A 22130-nucleotide genomic window follows, 5' to 3' on the forward strand; every position below is an offset into this window, starting at 1 on the left:
CAATGCTCAGGTGAGTCACCGTAGACGAAACGAGGGAAGAGAAATCATGGATTCTCATGGAATGCCCCTCGAATGTAGTTGATGCGGGACGAGGCGGGGACGCTTTGAAATCAACCCAATCGGGCTTAGTCACTCTGCCCTCGCCGATAGCGTCATCCGACCAATCAAGCATCGCTGCCTCGCCGCAATTCCGTCCGCGTCCAGCTTGTCTACAAGCTGCTCTGGTTTGCATCCGGCACTCTCTCCACAGATCCATCCATTGTCATTCGCTCCACGCCATCCCCCCAAGGCAATCGCATAGCATGTCCTCCAAATCGAGATGGGCCACCGACGACGACCCCGAAACGGAAGCTATCCTCGCCCAGCGCAAGCGCGAGAAGGAAGAAAAGCGACGCGCCAAAGCCGAGAAACAGCGCCAGCTTGACGAGCAAGCCAAGCTCCAAGCTCAGCAAGCTGCTGAGACAGATAGCAGTGCGCCGCCTCCAAAGCGTCGCCGACTATCAAACGACCACGTCCCAGAACAACAGCAGACAACATCCAACAACATCACCTCCGCCAACAATGAACCCAACCTTCTCACCTTCCCAACCCAAGAATGGGGACCCTGTCGAAACGTCACCAACTTCGAACGTCTCAATCACATCGAAGAAGGCTCTTATGGCTTCGTCAGCCGCGCCAAAGACATAATCACCGGCGAAGTAGTCGCCCTTAAGAAACTCAAGATGGACAACTCCCCCGACGGGTTCCCCGTGACAGGGCTCCGCGAGATCCAAACCCTCCTCGAAGCACGACACCAGAACATAGTCTACCTGCGGGAGGTAGTAACAGGCACGAAACTAGACGAGTACGCCCCCTTCTCCCAGAACCCATATATTTCAGTCCTAACCATGAAATAGAATCTACCTAGTAATGGACTTCCACGAACACGACCTCAAAACTCTCCTCGACGACATGCCGGAACCCTTCCTCCCCTCGGAAATCAAAACCCTCCTCCTCCAACTCCTCTCCGGCCTCGACTTCCTCCACGACCAATGGATCATGCACCGCGACCTCAAAACCTCCAACCTCCTCCTCAACAACCGCGGCGAGCTCAAAATCGCCGACTTCGGCATGGCCCGCTACTACGGCGATCCGCCCCCGAAACTGACCCAGCTTGTCGTGACCCTCTGGTACCGCTCGCCGGAACTGCTCCTGGGCGCCGAGAAATACGGCACCGAGATCGACATGTGGAGTGTGGGCTGCATCATGGGGGAGTTATTGACGAAGGAGCCGTTACTGCAGGGAAAGAATGAAGTGGATCAGGTTTCGAAGGTATGCCTTCCCTCCCTTTTCTCTTCAAAAATTTTCATCAATACTAGTAATTGGATATGCTGACTGATAATGATAGATATTCGCCCTCACCGGCCCCCCTACACCCCAAATCTGGCCTGAATTCAGATCATTACCGAACGCTAAGTCACTACGACTACCGCCTACTCCCTCTACGGTGGGATCGGGAACCAATCCGCCTCTACTACCTCGAACCAAGTTCCCATTTTTGACTAATGCCGGGCTACATCTCTTGTCGTCATTGCTGGCGCTGAATCCGAGCGTGCGGTTGTCGACCAAGGAGTGTTTGGCGCATCGCTACTTCAAGGAGGATCCGCGGCCCAAGCCCAAGGAGATGTTCCCGACGTTTCCGTCCAAGGCGGGCATGGAGAAGCGGAGACGGCGGGAGACTCCTGAGGCGCCGAAGCGGGGGCAGGAAGCACCGAAGCTGGACTTTGCGAGTGTGTTTGGTGGTCAGGGTGCTGCTGGGGAGACCGGGGAACAGGGTGCTGGGTTTACGCTACGACTGGGCTAGTATGGAGCCTGGTTATAATATCTCTATAATGTGCATATAGAAACCTCGTGTGATTCAGGGTTTGGAGCGAGAACTTCTCGATATCCAAGATACCTGGAGGTATGATTAAGATACAACTTCCAAACTGGACAAGCAAGGTGTGATAAGGAACGTCACAGGTTAGGTAACATATAAAAGGAGAAGAAGGCAGTGGCCTCAATACTCACGTCAGCATGTTGATCTCACGAGAAGTAGTGTCGGTCGATAGCCGGATATGTCATAAGGTACTCGTCCGAATCGCTGGTGTTATACTCGCGTCGGAACGGCCGAGTGCCACGTACCTGGACGGGCGTGCGCGGACCAATGATCTCGGGGATATCACGCACTCTGGTCGACGAGTTGCGGTCGAGCCCTGGCCCACTGTACAAGCACCCATCACCGCTGAAGCTGCGCTCCGCTTTGGTGGCATTGTTCCCCCTATCCGGACGGAGATCATTGGATTTGTCCACTAGGAAGTACTCGTCTCGCAATGCTAGAAGCGAGGCCAGGTCGTCCTGGGATGATTGGCTGCGCAAGACCGACGCATTGGTACTATGCTCACTCAGACGATCCTCTGCTCTAGCCGGAATTAGGGGGATATTTTCTGTCGAATCATTGCAGCGGATGGTGCGATTACCGGCTTCCTCCTGCACTTGTTCCGAACCAGCGCGCATATCAACAGCAATGCGAGGTATGTCGCCGCCATGATTCGACGACTCGAGGAACCCAGGTGATGGTATTCCTGCAGGGGAGTGGCTGTTGGTCGTGTCCACTACTTCTGGTGAGCGACTAGCTGAATATTCGGCATGCTCGCAAGCTTCGTACGCCACGTCCTGCTCTCCATCGTGACTTCCACTCAACTCTAGCCTTTCGCACAGCTCCAGTGACTCTATGGCCAACTCGTCATCTATAGTCTGTGGGACGTAGGATGCCCTATTCGCGCTCATCTCAATGGGTCTGGAGCTGCTTCTTTCGGCAATAGGCACCGGAAGGTCGCTGGGTCTTCTCGCGCTGGCCGCACCATCCCTGTCAATTTCGACTGTTCCAGACGGCAACTGTGGCTCAGGAGCGCCACTGCTGGGAGGAACAGGAACTGTGATGCACAGACCCCCGGGCTCGCTACCAGCTGCTTGCGAAAAGTACGATTCGCTAGGGCTGCGGGAAGGTGAAGCCGGGGTCATAGGCTGAGAGTTGTCTGCCCTGGTACCATCCGTAGGCGCCGCATTCTGAGACGCCGTTCTCATGTCTTTATTGCTGGACGACTTTGTGGACCGAGCATTTGACAAGGTCAGAGTAAGGAACTCTTCGGCCTCATGATGAGGAGCAACGGTTGACTCTGACGAAACTGTACCATCTTCCCAAACGAATGGGCCTGGCAGACCTCGTAAATACCTGTCCATGTTGCCTTCCGGCTCAGGCGGGTAGTTGCAGCTGATGCGCTGGAGGTCAGTACCAAATTCAACGTCTTCCTCTGTACTAGCTTCTGACACAGTTGACGAGTAGAGTGTACCCTGCTGGTCAGAAGAGTCCTTGGCTGAATCCGTGGACGACCAAAGACTAGGTATATCATCGTTATGGCTTGGGCGAGCCGGAATGGGACGTCTGCGAAACCCAGGCCGGAAGGACAGAAGACCTGAGTGCATTTTCTGAATGGACTTCTTGGGCAAGCTTTGCATCCAGCGGACGGACCTCGAAGGGTTCGACGGCCCAGCTGGATAATAGTCATCCTGCTGCCATTGTGTAGATGCAAGGGAAGGGTTGTGTCGCGGATTTTGGGGATCGAAGACGGGGTAATGGACGCTCTCTTCGCAGGTCGGAGGAGGTGTTGATGGTCTTCTAGCTCTTGATGCTACCTGTTAGCTTGCTACTAGAAGATAATATGGTTTACCTACCTATTTCTTCGGCTCATGGATGGACGGAGAGACGAAAATGACAGCGACTGGCGACGCCTGTTTCCTCCACTGTCACCCCTAGACTTCATGACTGCGCTATCCTAGTGCCTGATATTAACTCGGTGAAGTATAGGCTCCGACTAGAAGGTTGCGTAGAAGGAAATTTTGCGGGGGAATGTTCTGGACAGTGGGGTCCCCATTGGGTAAATAACTAGCAGCAGATTATCCCAAAGTACATACGAGACGGATCATGCCGGGTGCATTCGCAATGTTGGACAAGGTAGGCATTGAAATGAGTGGCTGCTTCTCTTCCTGTATTACCTGCATGGCGGTTTCCTGAAATATCACGGCTGTGAATGTGCAAACAGAGCGTGGGAAGTATATTATGATTGGGCCTTCAAATAGGTGAATTACTACGAGGATGTCGTTGAATGGATGTTTCCCTCGCACCAGAAGTAAAGCCAAGTGATGAGCATCACAGAATGCTGGAGGTTCAAGGTTGTGCTGGCGAAATAAGCTTATTGTTTGCCGGTGGTGTTCATAGGAACAAGCTCGTTAAGCTGCAGCTGAAGATAACTGTCCTTGACTCATATTAGCATTCACATGACCGTGTTAATTGAACAAACCATTGCTCTGATAGCTAACAGTTGCTCTCATTAGCCTGAGGTTGGCAGCTGGAGACAATTCGCAATGTTAACACAAGAAGTATAGTACTTAGTACTACTGGTAGGTCTGGGCTCTGGTCTTCCAGAAAATATACTACGGCAGTGCTAGTAGCACTAAATACTAGTACCAGTACTACTCGAAGTATCTGATTGGATTGAAGGTGAGTCCGCTTTTAAGACCCGAAGGATCATGGAGTATTGCTATACCGAGCCCAATCTACTATTCTGTCAAATTTATGCTTGTTTACGTCTGGAATGAAATCCAGTACAGCAATGCATACCGAAAGTCTGCGGCGGGCGAGGATGACGGGAGCGGAGCTAACGGCGGAGCTCGAATTCCTTCCGTCCTGTCAGCTCCTCCTGCTGTCCATCAATTCAAGCATCCGACAGATCCTCACCCCTCGTACACAACTACATTGGAAGCTCAATTGACTTTATATTCCATAATTATAGTTTTACTTCCATTTGACCCCCACCTTCAGTACCTAAAGCTCTACCGCCATGGCCGCGAGCCAGGAATCCGTTTCCTTCGATGCGATCATCCAAGCCGGTATGACCGCCATGTCCCCGACTAACCCACGCAGAGCGCTTGTGACTGACAGACCTGCTTCAGATCGCAAGAGAAGACGCAATGAAGAGTTGGCGAATCAGCTCCTGAGCAAGAAGAAAACAACCAACACCGCCACGAAACCGGCAGGGAAGACGCAGAATGTGAAGCCAGGCAGCCTGGCAAGTCGGATCGGAGTGGCCAAGGTGAGAACAATAAGGGACCTTTGCAAGCTTGCTTATTCTTGTCGCGTTATTGACTCGATGTATCGCTCAACTCAGCGCTCCGCATCGGCTACTCTACCGGCCAAAACAAACACTCCCAACCCAGCGCCGGCGCGACAGGGTGCCCGGCCAAATGCCCGGCCATTGAACAAGCGCCGCCCTGATGAGAATCGCCTCCTTTCTGCACTCAACCCCGAGAGCGGTCAGGCCAACGTGCGAAACGGTGGTGGATTGACGATCAAAGGAGTAGGGTCCGGACCGTTTGTCGTCGTCGGTAGCAACTTCGCGCCTGGGACCACGGCGGCCGATATTCAATCAGCGCTTGAACCTGTTTCGGGCCGGATTTTACGCTGCTGGGTGACTTCGCAACATCCTGTTGTCACAGCAGAGATTACATTTGCAGAGAGACAAGCCGCGGAGGGCGCCATTGCCAACTTTCACAACCAGAGGGTAAGTTACACTCGTCGCAACTTTCTATGATTTGTTCTAATCAATCAGGCCGACGGTCGGATTCTATCATTCCACCTAAAGCAACCTGCGAACCCCGATCTGTTCGAGCGCTCCAATGCCCAGCCCGCCGTGCAAAACTCCCAATCCTTCAGTGACCTCCGCGAGCAAGCGGACCGCGATCGCCGCTCTCATCGCTCGGCCGATACAGCTGTTCAGGACGGGCGATGGGGCTTCAATGATCAGAACCAGACTGCTGGCCAAGGCCGAACCAGGGGGAACAATCGCAGAAACCGGGGTGGTCGGAATGCGAGGGGTGGAGCACAGAATACACAAGAGACCGGCCTCTATAGCGACGAGATGATGGTTGATGCACCACAGCAGAATCAGCGAAACCGGGGCAGGCGGTAATGCAGCCATTCGGTAGTTCCAGCCTGAAAAGCGTCGTTCTTGGATACAGGCCGTTCTACGGATCAGTTCAGGCAAGATGGATTTACTTCTTTTCGGATTACATGGGTCCTGCAACTACCTTGACTTACTATAGAATGAAGACCTGTACGATATGAAGAAATATATTGTTTCTGGACGAATACCATGGACGTAGATAAATTAGCAGTTTGGCACACCTGAGCGGATTATCGCCGATACGATAAGAGCGCAATCACGTGTGCGGAAGTTTTGCGGAGAAGTTGGAGAGCTTCACCAGAATTATTCTGCTGGATGTTGCTGGTTGACCTCGAAACACTTCAGACGAGGGTCTCCTGGCAATAATATACCAATTAGTCATATGAATTGAATTGCCAACCTTTGGAAGAACAACATCCCAGATGAACCACACAACGAGGCGCGCCGTGAGGCAGCTCCTCAGGAAACATCCCAACCAGACCCTCTTCCTCAGATCGCAACGATGGTCGTCGACTTCACCTGCATCTTCCACATCTACATCTGAGACAAGAAAATGGTCCACACCACTAGCACAAACCCTTGCCAATGCGATCAAAGTACGGCTCCTTCTTAATTGTCATTGAGCCCAATCTAATCAGCATACTATGCAGGTCACCGGACCCGTTCCCATCGCCGCCTTCATGCGCCAGGTCCTAACAAATCCCGAAGGAGGCTACTACACGACACGAACAGAAGACCACGGCGCAGTATTTGGCAAGAAGGGTGATTTCGTCACCTCACCCGAGATATCGCAGGTATTCGGAGAACTGGTGGGGATCTGGACAATTGCGGAATGGATGGCACAGGGACGGAAGCGCAGCGGAGTGCAATTGATGGAGGTTGGGCCGGGAAAGGGCACATTGATGGATGACATGTTGCGTGTGAGTTACCTGGATGGCCCCTGATTTGCGACAGCTTACAATTGCTGATCACGAACGGACGGTAGACATTCCGCAACTTCAAGATGTTCTCATCGAGTATCGAGGCGATATATCTGGTGGAAGCTAGTGCTACGCTGCGCGAAGTACAGAAGAAATTGCTGTGTGGGGATGCAGTCATGGAGGAGACGGATATCGGACACAAAAGTACATGCAAGTACTTTGACGTTCCGATCGTTTGGGTGGAGGATATCCGACTGTTACCGCATGGTGAGAAGGTTGAATAGCATTAGCGCGGTGAACGCCTTACTGACGGTTTGCTCTACAGAGGAAGAAAAGACTCCCTTCATATTCGCCCACGAGTTCTTCGATGCTCTCCCCATCCACGCCTTCGAATCCATTCCTCCCTCTCCAGAGAATCAGCCCGAGCAGAAGGAGATTATGACTCCTACCGGCCCGGCAAAACTACACCAGCCCTTGAAACCAGCCAACACGCCCCAATGGCGCGAGATCATGGTCACTCTGAACCCGAAAGCCGTGGAAGAGAACATCGAAGGCGAGCCCGAGTTCAAGCTCACGCTCGCCAAAGCGTCGACGCCGTCCTCTCTCGTTATCCCGGAGATCTCTCCGCGCTACCGCGCCCTCAAATCCCAGCCCGGCTCCACCATTGAAGTCAGCCCGGAGAGTCGCATCTATGCAGCCGACTTTGCGCGCCGCATCGGCGGTGCGTCAGAACCACCTCGCACGATCACTAAGGGCGATGCTGCTTCTGCGCCGGCTCCCGCGAAGCGTGTATCCTCCGGTGCTGCCCTGATCATGGACTATGGCACTCTCGATACGATCCCGATCAACTCGTTGCGCGGAATCCAAGAGCACAAGAACGTGCCGCCGCTCTCATCGCCGGGACAGGTGGATGTCAGTGCTGACGTAGACTTCACGGCGTTGGCGGAGGCGGCCATCGAGGCGAGTGAGGGCGTGGAGGTGCATGGACCAGTCGAGCAGGGTGATTTCCTGCAGGCAATGGGCATCGCGGAGCGCATGCAGCAGCTTCTGAAGAAGGTCGAAGATGAAGAGAAGCGGAAGACGCTGGAGACAGGGTGGAAGAGACTGGTCGAGAAGGGCGGCGGTAGCATGGGCAAGATCTATAAGGTGATGGCGATTGTGCCAGAGAATGATGGCAAGCGTCGGCCGATAGGGTTCGGCGGTGGGCTTACGATGTAGCCATATCTAACGCCCGCATGTATATTATAAACTTGTAGACAATGAACCAAGAAACCTCATGTATAAGTCTTAATCTAAAAGCGCCAACCATGCATCTATCTATCTCGTTCAATCTTCACCCGTCTACCCAACCCGAATCACCGACGAAAAGAACCTGAAAAGAAAAGAGAAAAGGGTATCACCACCAAACCACACCACAAGAAAAAGAACCCCCAACCTATCCATAAGCTAATACTCCCTCCAAATATCCTCCACATAAGCCTCCGTCAACCTCTCATCGGCCCCATACTTCTCCTGCCACTGCACGAAGCCACCCTCAAGGACAAACACCTCCTGCTTCTTACTCTCCTCCTCGCCGAGGACGCGCTCGCGTTCCCTGGCATACCGCAGCGCGGCAGACGGTCCGCGCTGCTGGCTCAACGCGCAGTGGAAGACAACCTTCTCTTTGTCCGCGAGAGTGCGGATGAGTTCGGGGAGTCGGTAGTCCAGAGAGGAGCTGGGGACCCATGTTGAGGTGGTGATGTGACCGCCTACGTGGTCTGCAATTATTTATTAGCATATAAGATCAAGGTAGGATAGAAGGAGTAGAGGAAGAAATGGTACGCACCAGAGTCACGGACATCGACGATGGCGAGTTTGCTGGGGGTGGAGGTGGAGAGGAGGAGGGCTGAGAGAGCGTCTCGGCTGATGCGGGGGAGGGTTGCGATGGTTATGGAGGACATGTTGAGGTGGTCTTCCGATGGAACAGAGGTGAGGTAGTACTTTGAAAAAAATATAGAACGAGGGGTATCTCCTGCAGGCGCAGAACTACACGTAGCAAGTCTAAAATCCTTCGTAACAGCAGTTCTCCGTTCAATGTATACTTGAAGCGGAGTCCATGCCATCCCGGCGGAATCGAAACCACGTAGTCACGTGCTCCGCAGATTTCCGATCCGCAACGCAACGGCGAGATTTATCCCATCAATTATTTCCCCTTCGACGACTGTCCGTCTCCACCCACAGCATTGAACCAGGAACGGGACGGTGATATCGTGGGAAACACGCCTTCTACAGATTCCAGTTGGATTAGGATTCAAGGAATCCTACTCACCTATCACCATGGACATGCGCGTCCTATCCCGCAGCCTCCTACGGTCGAGGCCAACAACATCCATCCTCTACAAGAACCAGCTCCTCCCAGCACGAATTGGCCTGCGCTTCTCCTCTGAATCCTCCTCCTCCAACAGCAACAAGCCATCTACACAATTTCCCCCCCGCCAACAACAATCACAACAAGCACAGCAACAACAATCAACACCAACACCCCAAAAACCCACCGACTTCGACCAAATCCTCAACAAGCTCAACTTCAACAACGCCGCCTCCACCACCGCCACCACCACTCCCACTGCCAGCAGCAATGCTGCTGCAGGTACTACCACCCGCGCCTTCAACGACAGCCTCTCCCTCTCCCGCGCCGTAGGCCTCTCCGCCGAGACAGACAGCCTGCGGACCGCCACGTCGCTGCGCAAGATCGATCTGAAGCTGGGTCCGACGCTCGGAAGGCAGGTGACGGTTGAGCCGGAACGGGGCATGGATTTGCCGGCGGCGTTGCGGTCGTTGAGCGCGGTTATCGGCCAGAATAAGATGAGGCAGTCGTTGGTGAAGCAGAAGTTCCATGTTAGGAAGGGTATGGTGAGGAAGCAGTTGCGCATGAGACGCTGGAGGAATTTGTTCAAGTATTCGTTTGGGGCGACGGTTAAGAGGATTCAGAAGATTAGAGGGCAGGGGTGGTAGATTCTCTCCCTGGAGGGGATCTGTGTGTGTGTATAGAGGGGGGTGGATAAAAGGGTTATTATTTTGTGTACTATAGTCTATTGATGTAGTGTTGTATTTTCGTTATGCTTTATTTGGTTTGATATGTCTGTTGGAATTTACATGAGATACTACTAGCATAGTAGTATATCTGCATCGGCTTCTTGTCTCCATCTATCAATAAATCATCCGCATCAATCATATATCAGTCAATATACACATCAATCCTTCTTCCCACTCATACTATACCCTCCATACCCACCATACCCTCCTCCTCCTGCACTACCACCAACAGCAGCGCCTGAATACCCTCCATACCCATTCATCCTCACCCCATTCCCATTCCCAACCCCAACCCCAAACCCTTTCCTAGAACCACCACCAGTCACCCCCAAAATACCCTCCCCACGTCCACGTCCCCTCCCATACACCCTCTCCCAATAAAGCGCCACAAGAGCGCCAACCGCCGCAGCCATACCAAAAAACACCACTCTCGAGAACCACCCCCCACAACTACCCCCTTCCTCCCCATACCCACTACCACCACCACGACCATCCGAAGAAGGCCACCCAATCCCTCTCCCCCCCTCAACCCACCTAACACTAAACCGAAACGTCAACGGCTCCCCTCTCACAACCTTGGTCCCATGTCCCGCCGTCCAAGGCTCCTTCGCCCCACGCTGATCAAATTCAGGCACACTGTACGCCGTGCCCGCAACCACATACCCTGGATCCTTGCGCTTTTTCTTCTCCGTACTCGCCATGTTATGCACCAGCACGTTCATATCCGTCCATATGTGCAGATGGCTTAGTTGCAGAGTACCCTGGATGGCGAAGGTGATGGGGGTGTAGGCTTGTTCGCCGGTGGCGTCATCAAAGGTATCGATGATGTTGATGTCGCTGTCCGGGGAGGCAGAGAGAAGGGGCGCAGTGGGCACGCGACATGTCATGGGCACGTCCGAGTGGACGTAGTACTCTAGTAAATGGTAGAGTTCATCGGGGAGGGAGGCGATGGTGCAGGTTAGAGTCTGTTCGGCGACGCCGTAGTGGAGGGATAAGGGCTGGGAGGTTTCGTTACATGTTGGGAAGGGGATGTATTGGAGGTTGCCGAGGGGGTCGGTTATCTATATTTTTATTGTGTTAGATATCGATGCTCTGCTTGAATCTGGGGTGTGAATGTGGGTGGCGTACGTGTTCGCCGGAGTCACTGGTTATACCAATTGCGTTAGTACTTCGTTCAATCGATTATTGAGAAAGTTCACATGTGAAATAAGGAGGGACGTACATCGTCCGGTTCAGACATGTCACCGGCACAGCTTGGCCATAAGTGTAGCCTGGGTTCGCTGTTGCGCTGCTTGATCTCCCCGCTGCGGTGGATGTGTGGAGGAAGAGGAGACTCAATAGTCCATAGTGATAGGTCCGATGGAGGGGTGCCCTTTCAGGAACGGGCATTATGAATAGTCAACCAATGAATAGAATAAGTTTATTGACTCTGAGCTCTCTCGCCGGCCAGCGCAATGGGTGATTCGCGCGCTGGCGTAGTAGGAGGTGGGTTTTGATGATCAGGAGAAGCGGCGTGGTCGGAGCCGCGGTAAGGAGACGGACCCTTTTTGTTTCCGCTGTGATGCTTACCGACTTGGAGTCTATTTGGACTGCATGTTGCAACGAGTTGCACTCGATTATGATCTTGCTAAGTTGATGCTTGAGAAGTTTCTATACTACTGATCGTGCTTCTATACCTCTTAAAGCTATATGACGACTTTTGCTGTCTACAGCTCCGCATTGCCCAATGATACTTTCATTGCTAACTCATAATTAAGGATGACACTCGTGGCTTCATCAAAATGACTATGTACTCCTTTTGCTTATTCAATCCCTTTTCGTATCCAAAATTTACGCCAAGTTGGCCTTCTTCTTGAAGGCAAGCAGCAGACCACTGGTCGACGCATCGTGGTCCGAGCCAGCATCCGCGGTCTCCAGCTCCTGCTGGATCTTCTTGGCAAGCACCTTGCCCAGCTCCACACCCCACTGGTCGAAGGAGTTGATGTTCCAGATGGCACCCTCGGTGAAGGTGAGGTGCTCGTAGTAGGTGATCAGAGCTCCCAGAGTGGAGGGGGTGATCTTCTGAGCCAGAATGGAGGTCGTCGGGCGGTTGCCCAGGAAGGTCTTGTGAGAGACCAGGTTCTCAGGGGCACCCTCAGCCTTGACCTGCTCAGGGGTCTTACCAACCATCAGAGCCTCCGACTGGGCCAGGAAGTTGGAAGCCAGCATGCGCTGGTGCTTGCCACCCTCAACGGGGTTGTGGGACTCGGCGGCCATGATGAAGTCGGAGGGGATGAGCTTGGTGCCCTGGTGCAACAGCTGGAAGAAGCTGTGCTGGGCGTTGGTGGCGGGCTCACCGAAGAGGATGGGGCCGGTGGTGTACTTGACGTACTCGCCGGTGCGGGTGATGGCCTTGCCGTTACTCTCCATGGAGAGCTGCTGCAGGTAGGCCGGGAAACGGTGCAGGTACTGGTCGAAGGGAGCGACCAGGTGGGTCTGGGCGCCGAAGAAGTCGCTGTACCACACGCTCAGCAGACCACCGAGGACGGGGATGTTCTGCTCCAGAGGAGTCTCGCGGAAGTGCTTGTCCATAGCGTGAGCACCGGCCAAGAACTGGTGGAAGTTGTCGTAACCGATGTACAGAGCGACGGACAGGCCGATGGCGCTCCAGACGGAGTAACGACCACCCACCCAGGACTCGAAACCGAACATGTTCTTCTTGTCAATGCCGAACTTGGTGACCTCCTCCTCGTTGGTGGACAGGGCCACGAAGTGCTTGGCAATGTGAGCATCGTCCTTGGCGGTTTCGAGGAACCACTTCTTCGCCGTGTTGGCGTTGGTAGTGGTCTCTGCGGTGGTGAAGGTCTTGGAAGCGATCAGGAAGAGAGTGGTCTCGGGGTTGGAGTTCTTGAGGGCCTCAGCGACGTGGGTGCCATCAATGTTGGAGACGAAGTGCAGCTTCATATCGGGGGCACCGTAGGGCTTCAGAGCCTCGGTCACCATGACAGGGCCGCTAGTTGTGAAGTTAGTCACAGCGTTTCTCGTTCTATATTTTTCAATTGGCTTGACTTACAGGTCGGAACCACCGATACCAATGTTGATGACGGTGTCGATCTTCTTGCCAGTGTAACCCTTCCACTCACCACTGCGCACCTGCTCGGTGAACTCCTTCATGTGCTCCAGAACGGCGTTGACATCCTCAACGACGCTCTTGCCGTTGACCTGCATGGGCTCGTTGGAGACATTGCGGAGGGCAGCGTGGTAGACGGCACGGTCTTCGGTGAAGTTGATGTGCTCACCCTTGAACATGGCATCACGGAGCTCCTCGACATTGGCTTCCTTGGCCAGCTTGACCAGAAGAGCCAGAGTCTCCTCGGTGAGGAAGTTCTTGGAGAAGTCGAAGAGGACGTCGGAGTTGTCGACGGTGTTGTGGAAGGTGCGGCTGAACTTCTCAAAGCGCTGGGGGTCCTTCTGGAAGCACTCCTTGAGGACAATGTTACGTCCGACGGAGTTGTGGTGCTCCTGGAGCTCCTTCCAGGCGGAGAGTTCGGTGGCCTGCGAGAAGCTGGGCATTGTGATGGATGGTATAGAGCTCTGACCGACGACGGGAAGGTGTTAGCGCGGGGCACAAACAGAGGGGGAGATGATGAAGTATCAAGCTGGTATAGAGCTGGGACAGGATGGATGCTCACCTTTACTTTTAACAGATGAAGCTTGAAGGAACGAAGAAGGAAAGGCAGCGAAAGGGGGAGAGGGGTAGCAGGGAAGTTTTATTGAAGGGGAAGAAGACTAGTTTTACTAGAGAGCGGGAGTCGCGGAGGGAAGAGGAGAGCAACAGACCAGAGAGGCAGAGAGACAAGGTCAGAAAGTATGTCGTCAACCGGCGTGTTGGGGTCCGTAGGAGGGGCACGCCGTGGGGCTGCCACGGGCCCATCCAAGCCAGACGTGACGCAGTTTCATTCCTCCGGTGGACTGCCTTCGATTTGTCCTTGCCAGAAAACCTCTGCCGGTCAGCTGAACGTTTCCGTTGCTAAAAATCTACTAAACTAAACTAATTAACTCATTGTCTTGCATTGGTCCTGTTTGTCATCACTTTATTCTAGACTGCTACAACTTCTTCGGTAGCCGCTACGGGTAAAACACCCCATAGCTATACCCTCCCAATCGGGAAATTTTACCATCACTCCCAGTCTGGCAGCATTTCTCCTCGGCGACATTTGCTAACTGTCGGTTTCTTCGGCGATATCGTCATGGGAAGCCCCCGTCAAGCTTGACTGGGTCCACTAAGACATTCTTGACCATTTCGCCCAGAGTGAATCACAATAGCCGGTTTCATGGTCACACCGGGGCACTCCGTCCCAATCTGCGTTATCAAGACAGAACATCACGCCCCAATAGTAAAGATAGTATTAGCTATGAAGGTACGGAGTATGAAGGTATGTCGCTGACAGTCCCTCGGAAAAAGGTCGCCGTGGAATTGTTCCCCCCCACGTCTTGCCTTCCAGATCGTCTATCGAAGGCTCGGGAGCTTCGGTCGAGATCGTTCCATACTTTCCCTTTTAGCCGGTTGCGTCTATTGACAGTGCCTTTACCGGTGTCTCCATTCCACCCCTTCTGTTTAACCCCTGACTTCAATTATCAAGTGTAGTAGGTAGTCATAGCTAGCTTCTTTTTTTGATGATTGGTTATTAAAAAGAGTCAACGTGCCTCTGGTGAATATACGGCCACTGTAATCTGCAATTGGCCGATTCAACAGAATAAGGGACAGCACAATGACATGCATTCCCTCGAGATCAAAAGGGATACGGAAATGTCACTAATGGGACTGCAGTAGGGATCCTGTTCAATGGCTATAATTGAACATGTTCGAAGTTGGTGATGCCTAGAGCTATTCACACGCAGTTCACTGTTCGATGCTGTATAAGCTCGAAGAGGCTCTCTTAGTTAATGGTTAGTCCTTCCTTCACTAATAATTCCTGCAGCGTTTATGGACGATTAGTAATTGCAACAACTTGTGCTGCATACAGCAGCATTTTTGTTTGCATATACTAGAGGACCTCCCTTCACTAGGCTGCTAGTACGGGACTCTCCGATACTGACGCAATAAGTCCTAGACACTTGAGTAGTGAGGCTCTGCTGAATAGTATATGTGATGATCTCGGAGGTAGTGGTTTGAAAGAGTAAGTGTCAGGAGTTCTGGACCTGATACAGCATCATTTAGAAGACAGGCCATTAAGCTATGCTGCCGGAAACAACTTGATGGAAGAGTGAGGTCTAGTACCTTTGTCCTCTCACGATAAAGGAAATGTAGAGTGGCATTCACATATAGAAAAATTTTACGTGTGGTATACTATTGCAAATGTTGTACGGAGTAAAGCGGTTTATCTACATTGCCAGCCATTTTGGCTCGAGCGGAAGAACCGCTGGGCTGCCAAGATAAGTCCGCACGGGCCACCTAGTTCTTCTCGAACTGCGATTCCGCCGCAGCTCGCGATCTTCTTCAACTGCTCAAACGTCTTTTCCCCGCCGATCAGACGAGGATTACGCTCTTTTGCATGGGCTAATTTTCTACTTGAACTGATTGAACTTCCAATATACCCCCCTTTTCTCCATCCCACGACTATTCAGATTTTTCCGGTACCTGGGGACGTCTTTGTTTGATCGCTATTGAAGCTGCGATTCCGTCGCAATGTACAATCCTTACCAGCGTACGTCTCTCGCCTCATTGCATAGCATCTCTGTGCGCCCTTACGAATTTGACGAACATATTCTGACTTCTCTAGCTCCTGGCCTCTATGGCAGGCCTCCAGACTTTGGCGCTTATCCTGGAGCGCCCCCGGGCATGGGTGAGTCTATGATCTCTTTAAATCTCCATCTGCTATCTGTGTTACTGACTTTCTAGCTCCTCCTCCTGGTATGGTAGCCCCCGGAACCACTCCCCCCCCTGGGATGCAGCCAGCAAATGCCCAACAGCCTGGTCGACCGGCAGGCTTCCCTGCCAACTTCCAACCCCCTCCCAACATGCCCAACATCAACTTCTCCGCTCCGGTCATTCGGCTCGGTACGTCCGGACCGAAATCTGCCACTCCAGATACGAGCAAGGAGCGCGGTAGCGAGGCTCCGGGAAGACGGGCAGGTCTGGGTGCGAATAGTCTGGAATCCCAGCGTCAAAACGTTCGCGATGCGATGATGCAGCTGCAGCCCCCTACGCGCGAGGAAATTGTGCGGACTCTCTTCGTTGGTGGAATTACTGAGGGTGTTGGTGGCGACGAGGGTGTGGAGAAGATCCTCCGTTCGGCGGGCAATCTCAGGCGCTGGATCCGCGCTACGGATGCGGACGAAAAGCCGTGCAAGTTCGGTTTCGCAGAGTACGAGGACCCCGAAAGTCTAGGTACCGCGGTGGAAGTGCTAAAGGACGTGCAAGTGCCTGTGAAGAGACAGACACCGTCCGAGGGAGATGACAAGGAAGAGCGTGAGGTGGAGAAGAGCACACTACTGGTATGTCAGGCCTGGAATTGTGTGAGAGATAACGGAGCTAATTAGGTGCAGGTTGTTGTCGATGAAAGCTCCTTAACTTACCTGGAGCAATACGAAGCCACTAGAGGCGACCAAGACCCTGCTGAGCGCCAGTCGCGGTTAGATACTGCACGCAGTACTCTTGCTAATGTCCTGTCCGACTTGTGCCATCCTACCTCTCCCACTCAAAAAGAAGATGTCTCGGCAATCGATCGCGAAGGAGACACCGCCATGAAGGATTCCGAAGGTCAGGCCGACGGTACGGGGGCGGAGGTTGTTACTATTCCCATCACGGTTGAAGACGAACTTTCCGATATTCCTCCCGAGATGAGAGAGACTGTCGCCAAAGAGATCGCGGCCTTCCGTGAGCGCAGCAACCGCCGGGATATTGAGCGTTTGAAGAGGGAGGAAGAAATCGAGTCCATGGAGAGAGCACGCAATGCAGGCACGCGGTTCAACCGGCTGGCATCTCCCCCGCCTTCCGCCCCGAGTGGGCCTGCTGCCGGTGCTAATGGAGTTCCTCTGGGCCCTCGGGACCGCAGCGTGTCTACGGCGCCTTCTGGCCCTAAGGGCTTTGGTGTGCAGGTTCCCAAAGACTACCAGAAGGGTGTGTCTTTTGTCAACGGCGGTTCTATAAACGGGGCTACTACGGTCTACATTGATCGCGAGGAAGAAGAAGCAGACGTTAGCGATGAGGAGCTGGAGCGTCGCCGTCAGGAGAAGAAGGAAGCGGAGCTGGAGAAGCAGTTCCTTGATCAGGAACGCCGCTGGCTGAACCGTGAACGCAGCCGAACTGCTGCGCTGGAGCGTGAGAAGAAGAGAGACAAGGAAGAGGAGGCCAAGATGCAGGAAGTTCGTGAGGAGATGGACAAGCGGTACCGAGACTGGAATGACGACACCGAAGCCGCACGTAAGGTGGACGACTATTATGCCGACCGGGGCGCATGGCTCCGTAGCCGAGCAGGCTTCCGAGCCCGCGAGATCAGCATGGATGAAGCAGACCGTGCGGCGGAAGAACGCGAACGGGCCCGGTCTGTCCAGCAACGGGAGCAGGCTCGTGGTATGGCCGACGACTTCCTGGCGCGCCAGGCGGAAGAGCTGGAGACTCGGAACCAGGCCCCTCGGGAACCGCAGCGCTTCAAGCTCTCTCTTGGAGCCGCGGCGCAAAAAGCCCAGGCTGCTACCTCCCGTCGGACGGTGGCGGAGGTGGAAGGCCTGCTGGAGGACGAGGAAGAGCCTCAGGCCACGGCCCGACGACCTCTTATCCCGATCAAGTTCGACAGTGCCGCCGAAGCGGCCGGTCTCTCGGACGAGGAGCGGGCACAAGCAGCCCGGCAACTGGCCGCGGAGATCCCGACGGACAAGGAGGGACTCTGGGGCTGGGAGGTCAAGTGGGAGTTTGTGGACGAAACGGTGGTCAGCGAGCAACTCAAGCCGTTCGTCGAGAAGAAGATCGTGGAGTACTTGGGTGTTCAGGAGCAGATGCTGGTGGATGTGGTGGAAGAACATGTTCGCAAGCATGGTCATCCCCAGGAGCTGGTGGAGCAGCTGGAGGAGGTAAGCTTAATCTGCCATTTACTGTTGCGTGTTCTTGTCTGTCTGGATATCATGCTAACTCTACTACTCAGGCACTCGACGAAGAGGCCGAGGTGCTGGTCCGCAAGCTGTGGCGGATGATTATTTTCTTCTCGGAGAGCGAGAAGCGAGGTCTTTCGGGATAGATGGTGTATACGTGCTGTTTGGGTTCAGCATCACGCAAACGCTGTCTCTACACGCATGCATTCCGAAGATTGTCTGTACCTAACGCCAGCGATAGTGATTGAATCTGATATCCGCTCCTAGGAGCAACCTGTATCTTCTCTTTACCTAGGACCAGTCTCCATCACCTTTAATGTAAATCGCGCAAATGGCCGGTTCCTTCCTGGACCTCAGAAACCCTGCAGACGTTTGAGACGCGGATTTATTCAGGCCGGGCAGCGCTGGCCTCTGACTGGCGGAGAAACCCAACCCACGCCTGGGAGCAATTCCTCCGCCAATGAGGGGAAGTTCCCCACACTGCGTGGAGGGGGAGGGGTGGCTGTCCGCCTTGTATAAGTAAACTTCCCCAGCCCAGTTCACTTCTCGGTCGCTTCAATTTTGTACTTGGTCTTCTCAATTGTCTTTTGCTACTTCGCAGCTGTCTTCTGTCGCATCCAATTGCTTCTTTTGCGTGGTGACAGCTTGTGTTGACAGCCCGGAGCTTATACCGACGGCCCCGCATTGCATTAGATTGCGACTGAATCCTTGGAAAGACACCTTATTCCAATTCCATTAAACTCCTTCTGGGACAATTGAACAGAAACAGCCGACACCATGGTCAAAATCACAAGTTTCACCACGCGGGACGTGAGGTTTCCCGTAAGTCGCGCGCACAATCTCTCAAGTCACCTATCTTTCATCTTCCATACATGCTCACCCAAATGACAGACCTCCCTCGATAAGACCGGCTCAGATGCCATGAACGCCGCCGGTGACTACTCCTCCGCCTACTGCATCATCTACACTGACTCCGACTACACCGGACACGGCATGGTACGCACACAGTCATTCTTTCACCTCCTTAGAGACACTAAACTAACAAGCCTAGACCTTCACCATTGGCCGCGGTAACGAAATCGTCTGCTCCGCTATTTCTCTCCTCGCTCCCCTCATAGTCGGCAAAGACCTTGATGAACTCACCGCCGACTGGGGCAAGACCTGGCGCTACCTCGTTTCCGACAGCCAACTGCGCTGGATCGGACCTGAGAAGGGTGTCATCCACCTGGCTCTTGGTGCCGTCGTCAACGCTCTCTGGGATCTCTGGGCCAAGACCCTGAACAAGCCGGTCTGGCGCATCGTCGCAGACATGACTCCCGAGGAGTTCGTCCGCTGCATTGACTTCCGCTACATCACCGATGCCATCACACCCGAGGAGGCCATTGCCCTCCTCAAGGAGGTCGAGGCCGGCAAGCAGGACCGTATCAAGGAGGCGGAGCAGAGCCAGGCGGTACCGGCTTACACTACCAGTGCCGGATGGCTGGGATACGGTGAGGACAAGCTGAAGACCCTTCTCAAGGAGAGCGTCGAGCAGGGATACAAGCACTTCAAGCTGAAGGTTGGCGGAAACGTCGAGGAAGACCGGAGGAGATTGGCTATTGCTCGTGAAGCCATTGGCTATGACAAGGGCAACATCCTTATGGTTGATGCCAACCAGGTACCTACCTACCCTCCATTCAGTTTCATCCCTACCACCTTCGATGCTAATACCTCATGTGAATACAGGTCTGGTCCGTCCCCGAAGCCATTACCTGGATGCAACAACTCGCCGAATTCAAGCCCTGGTTCATCGAAGAGCCCACCTCCCCCGACGACATCCTCGGCCACGCAGCCATCAAGAAGGCTCTCCAAGATACCCCCTACGGCCCCATTGGCGTGGCCACCGGTGAAATGTGCCAGAACCGCGTTGTCTTCAAGCAGCTCCTGCAGGCAGGAGCTCTGACCGTCCTGCAAGCCGACGCCTGCCGTGTCGGCGGTGTCAACGAAGTCCTGGCCATCTTGCTGCTCGCGCGCAAGTTCGGCGTGCCGATTGTGCCGCACTCCGGTGGTGTCGGGTTGCCCGAGTACACGCAGCACCTGAGCACGATCGATTACGTCGTGGTTAGTGGAAAGAAGAGTGTGCTGGAGTATGTGGATCACTTGCATGAGCATTTCGTGCACCCGTCTAGTGTCAAGGATGGATACTATGTTACTCCGATGGAGCCCGGGTATAGTGTTGAGATGAAGCCGGAAAGCATGGACGCGTTCTCCTTCCCTGGTGAGGAGGGCAAGAGTTGGTGGAGGTCGGAGGAGGCGAAAACCATTCTGGAGGGACCCCGGATAGTATAATGGAGAGATAAAAAGGTTTCTGCTGTATATATGTGATATGAGTTTTGTTTTTATATGATGCTTAGAATTTATGAGATGCATGCATTGCATTGGTCATGTGAGGTATTCCGAAACGAGGTCTCTAGTATCGACCTTTGTCTGGACTTCGGTGCTCCTCTGGTATAATTTACACTCATGAACAGTTCACGTATATAATACAGTATTCATATTCGGGATGACTGCAGTCCCTTCAATTGTCGGTCCAGATGGTGCTTCCCATCTACCGCCAGCGAATGCCAAAGAGCTTCAGCGCCTGTCCAACGCCAGGCTTTTCGCGCACTTCTTCAAGCACAACCCGGGAATGTCCTACACAAGTCAGTTCAACCCCAAGGGTATTCAAAGCAAAGGCCACTGGATGAATCAAACTTACCCGGCACTTCCAAAGCAAGGAGTTGATACTCCCAGTGATGCTCATTCAACGGCTTCATCATGTGCACGAACACAGTTCCGGAATTAAGCGGACCCTCGACCTATATCACCAACCAATCAGTATACCACACACAATTCGGAGATAGAAAGAGCATCACATACATGGAAGTTCATCTTCAAGTGTTCGCGACCCACTCTGTCCTGATAGACAGACGTCCTATATCCCAGTCAGCACCACCCAATTCCTTTATCCCGGTAGTCAAGGCAAAGAGGTAAACGTACGCAATAGGCCTATTCCTCGCCCATCTACTCCACGTATTCTCCCCATAAGCCTTGATCTCCCTCCGATCACCCAAGAGATCCGTACACCGAGCATCATCCTTGATGCGCTCGACAGCCTTCTCAAACTGCCATGTCTTGCTGTTCGGGGAGAAGACCTCCGTGAAGAGGAGGTAGAAGACTCCGCCCTACTCGCGACACATACATCAGCAATCACCAAACCAATGCTTCAATTTCATTGCTTGCAAACGAACCGTCAACACGGCCCCTGCAATAATAACCACAAAATTAAACGACTGCTGCGTCGCCCTCGCAACTTTCTCCCTCCCGCTTAATTCTCCCCACTCGTATCGTCCATCATCTGATAGAACCGTCACGTTTCGTCGTTTCGGGGCGGCGCCTTGCGTCGTGGCATATTTTCGCACTAGTGATGCTGTTGTTCCTGCTTTTATCGATGTGGTTGTGGTTGCTGTGCTGCGGGGAAGAAGAACGGAGTGTTGTAGTTGTAGCCGGCGCAAAGCGGCACGGTTACTACTAGCTCGTAGTAGGTAGGGCGCTGCTGATGGAAGCATTGTTGGTGCTGATGGGGTTGCTGTGATGGTTTGTTTCAGTTGTTGTTGTTGACCATCTCCCGATATGTCATCCGCGTCGAATTCCACCTGTTAATCACCGCGGTGATTGGGTATCTGTGTTCGGGGTAGTCGTTTTCATGAAATTATTGTCGGATGGGACTTTAGCAGAGAGCCGTGGATGATGGGCGTGTGGGGAATGGAGTGGGTCACGTGGTAACCCACTTCCGGCGGCGTTTCAGCCGCGGATGTTTGCAAAGTTTCGGGTATGAATGGAGTAAGTTGTATTTGTAGTACGGGAGGGGAGGGGAGGATCAGGGACCAGGACGGGTTCTTTATTGATGACTATTAGACCCCGGGGATATTATCAGTCATGGGTATGTAGATAGAGTTATTTGATGAGATATAGTATCCTGATAGCATTCAAAGAACCGTCTATA

At 53.3% G+C, this 22130-nt stretch overlaps 10 protein-coding genes across 10 annotated transcripts; 5 read left to right on the forward strand and 5 right to left on the reverse strand.

The window, feature by feature from the left end:
* Positions 1-56: 56 nt before the first annotated feature.
* ASPBRDRAFT_125837 (uncharacterized protein) lies at positions 57-1843 on the forward strand (the record flags this gene model as incomplete). Its single annotated transcript, XM_067617823.1, has 3 exons — positions 57-844; positions 897-1311; positions 1388-1843. 3 exons carry the CDS (start codon positions 57-59, stop codon positions 1841-1843), a joined length of 1659 nt encoding a protein of 552 aa, XP_067479059.1.
* Positions 1844-2064: 221 nt separating this feature from the next.
* ASPBRDRAFT_65549 (uncharacterized protein) lies at positions 2065-4080 on the reverse strand (the record flags this gene model as incomplete). Its single annotated transcript, XM_067628557.1, has 2 exons — positions 2065-3714; positions 3994-4080. The coding sequence occupies 2 exons, from the start codon at positions 4078-4080 to the stop codon at positions 2065-2067; spliced, it is 1737 nt and encodes a 578-aa protein (XP_067479060.1).
* An 839-nt stretch (positions 4081-4919) lies between these two features.
* ASPBRDRAFT_55088 (uncharacterized protein) lies at positions 4920-8179 on the forward strand (the record flags this gene model as incomplete). The annotated part of the gene is made up of 9 exons (XM_067627334.1): positions 4920-4968; positions 5032-5171; positions 5247-5639; positions 5688-5934; positions 6188-6191; positions 6481-6637; positions 6692-6961; positions 7027-7228; positions 7287-8179. 9 exons carry the CDS (start codon positions 4920-4922, stop codon positions 8177-8179), a joined length of 2355 nt encoding a protein of 784 aa, XP_067479061.1.
* A 228-nt stretch (positions 8180-8407) lies between these two features.
* Positions 8408-8901, reverse strand: ASPBRDRAFT_55089 (phosphatase YCH1; the record flags this gene model as incomplete). Its single annotated transcript, XM_067627335.1, has 2 exons — positions 8408-8718; positions 8787-8901. 2 exons carry the CDS (start codon positions 8899-8901, stop codon positions 8408-8410), a joined length of 426 nt encoding a protein of 141 aa, XP_067479062.1.
* Positions 8902-9277: 376 nt separating this feature from the next.
* On the forward strand, positions 9278-9955 carry ASPBRDRAFT_125409 (mitochondrial 37S ribosomal protein bS21m; the record flags this gene model as incomplete). Its single annotated transcript, XM_067617788.1, has 1 exon — positions 9278-9955. The coding sequence occupies one exon, from the start codon at positions 9278-9280 to the stop codon at positions 9953-9955; it is 678 nt and encodes a 225-aa protein (XP_067479063.1).
* A 239-nt stretch (positions 9956-10194) lies between these two features.
* ASPBRDRAFT_30203 (uncharacterized protein) lies at positions 10195-11425 on the reverse strand (the record flags this gene model as incomplete). Its single annotated transcript, XM_067622741.1, has 3 exons — positions 10195-11097; positions 11165-11180; positions 11259-11425. 3 exons carry the CDS (start codon positions 11423-11425, stop codon positions 10195-10197), a joined length of 1086 nt encoding a protein of 361 aa, XP_067479064.1.
* Positions 11426-11645: 220 nt separating this feature from the next.
* On the reverse strand, positions 11646-14005 carry ASPBRDRAFT_43188 (glucose-6-phosphate isomerase). Its single transcript, XM_067624944.1, has 2 exons — positions 13089-14005; positions 11646-13028 (listed from the first exon to the last, which is right to left on the reverse strand). Exons 1-2 carry the CDS (start codon positions 13586-13588, stop codon positions 11867-11869), a joined length of 1662 nt encoding a protein of 553 aa, XP_067479065.1. The 5' UTR covers positions 13589-14005; the 3' UTR covers positions 11646-11866.
* A 1492-nt stretch (positions 14006-15497) lies between these two features.
* On the forward strand, positions 15498-18390 carry ASPBRDRAFT_152480 (uncharacterized protein). Its single transcript, XM_067619347.1, has 5 exons — positions 15498-15723; positions 15799-15861; positions 15918-16513; positions 16565-18088; positions 18160-18390. The coding sequence occupies exons 1-5, from the start codon at positions 15705-15707 to the stop codon at positions 18250-18252; spliced, it is 2295 nt and encodes a 764-aa protein (XP_067479066.1). The 5' UTR covers positions 15498-15704; the 3' UTR covers positions 18253-18390.
* A 268-nt stretch (positions 18391-18658) lies between these two features.
* ASPBRDRAFT_177547 (mandelate racemase/muconate lactonizing enzyme family protein) lies at positions 18659-20434 on the forward strand (the record flags this gene model as incomplete). Its single annotated transcript, XM_067619862.1, has 4 exons — positions 18659-18928; positions 18998-19102; positions 19158-19763; positions 19832-20434. The coding sequence occupies exons 1-4, from the start codon at positions 18884-18886 to the stop codon at positions 20432-20434; spliced, it is 1359 nt and encodes a 452-aa protein (XP_067479067.1). The 5' UTR covers positions 18659-18883.
* Positions 20435-20693: 259 nt separating this feature from the next.
* Positions 20694-21842, reverse strand: tim21 (the record flags this gene model as incomplete). The annotated part of the gene is made up of 5 exons (XM_067621792.1): positions 21376-21842; positions 21125-21309; positions 21005-21059; positions 20844-20943; positions 20694-20779 (listed from the first exon to the last, which is right to left on the reverse strand). The coding sequence occupies exons 1-5, from the start codon at positions 21691-21693 to the stop codon at positions 20694-20696; spliced, it is 744 nt and encodes a 247-aa protein (XP_067479068.1). The 5' UTR covers positions 21694-21842.
* Between the last annotated feature and the right edge of the window lie 288 nt (positions 21843-22130).

The sequence above is a fragment of the Aspergillus brasiliensis genome (assembly GCF_001889945.1).
Source record: "Aspergillus brasiliensis CBS 101740 unplaced genomic scaffold ASPBRscaffold_6, whole genome shotgun sequence".
NCBI lineage: Eukaryota > Fungi > Ascomycota > Eurotiomycetes > Eurotiales > Aspergillaceae > Aspergillus > Aspergillus brasiliensis.

Bases quoted from the DNA above. Each gene is read 5' to 3' on its own strand.
- ASPBRDRAFT_43188 (XM_067624944.1), bottom strand. From the start codon at position 13,588: ATGCCCAGCTTCTCGCAGGCCACCGAACTCTCCGCCTGGAAGGAGCTC. The intron at 13,029-13,088 runs GTAAGTCAAGCC...CTTCACAACTAG, and splicing joins GGTATCGGTGGTTCCGACCT to CGGCCCTGTCATGGTGACCG.
- ASPBRDRAFT_152480 (XM_067619347.1), top strand. The intron at 16,514-16,564 runs GTATGTCAGGCC...AATTAGGTGCAG, and splicing joins TGGAGAAGAGCACACTACTG to GTTGTTGTCGATGAAAGCTC. The intron at 18,089-18,159 runs GTAAGCTTAATC...TCTACTACTCAG, and splicing joins TGGTGGAGCAGCTGGAGGAG to GCACTCGACGAAGAGGCCGA.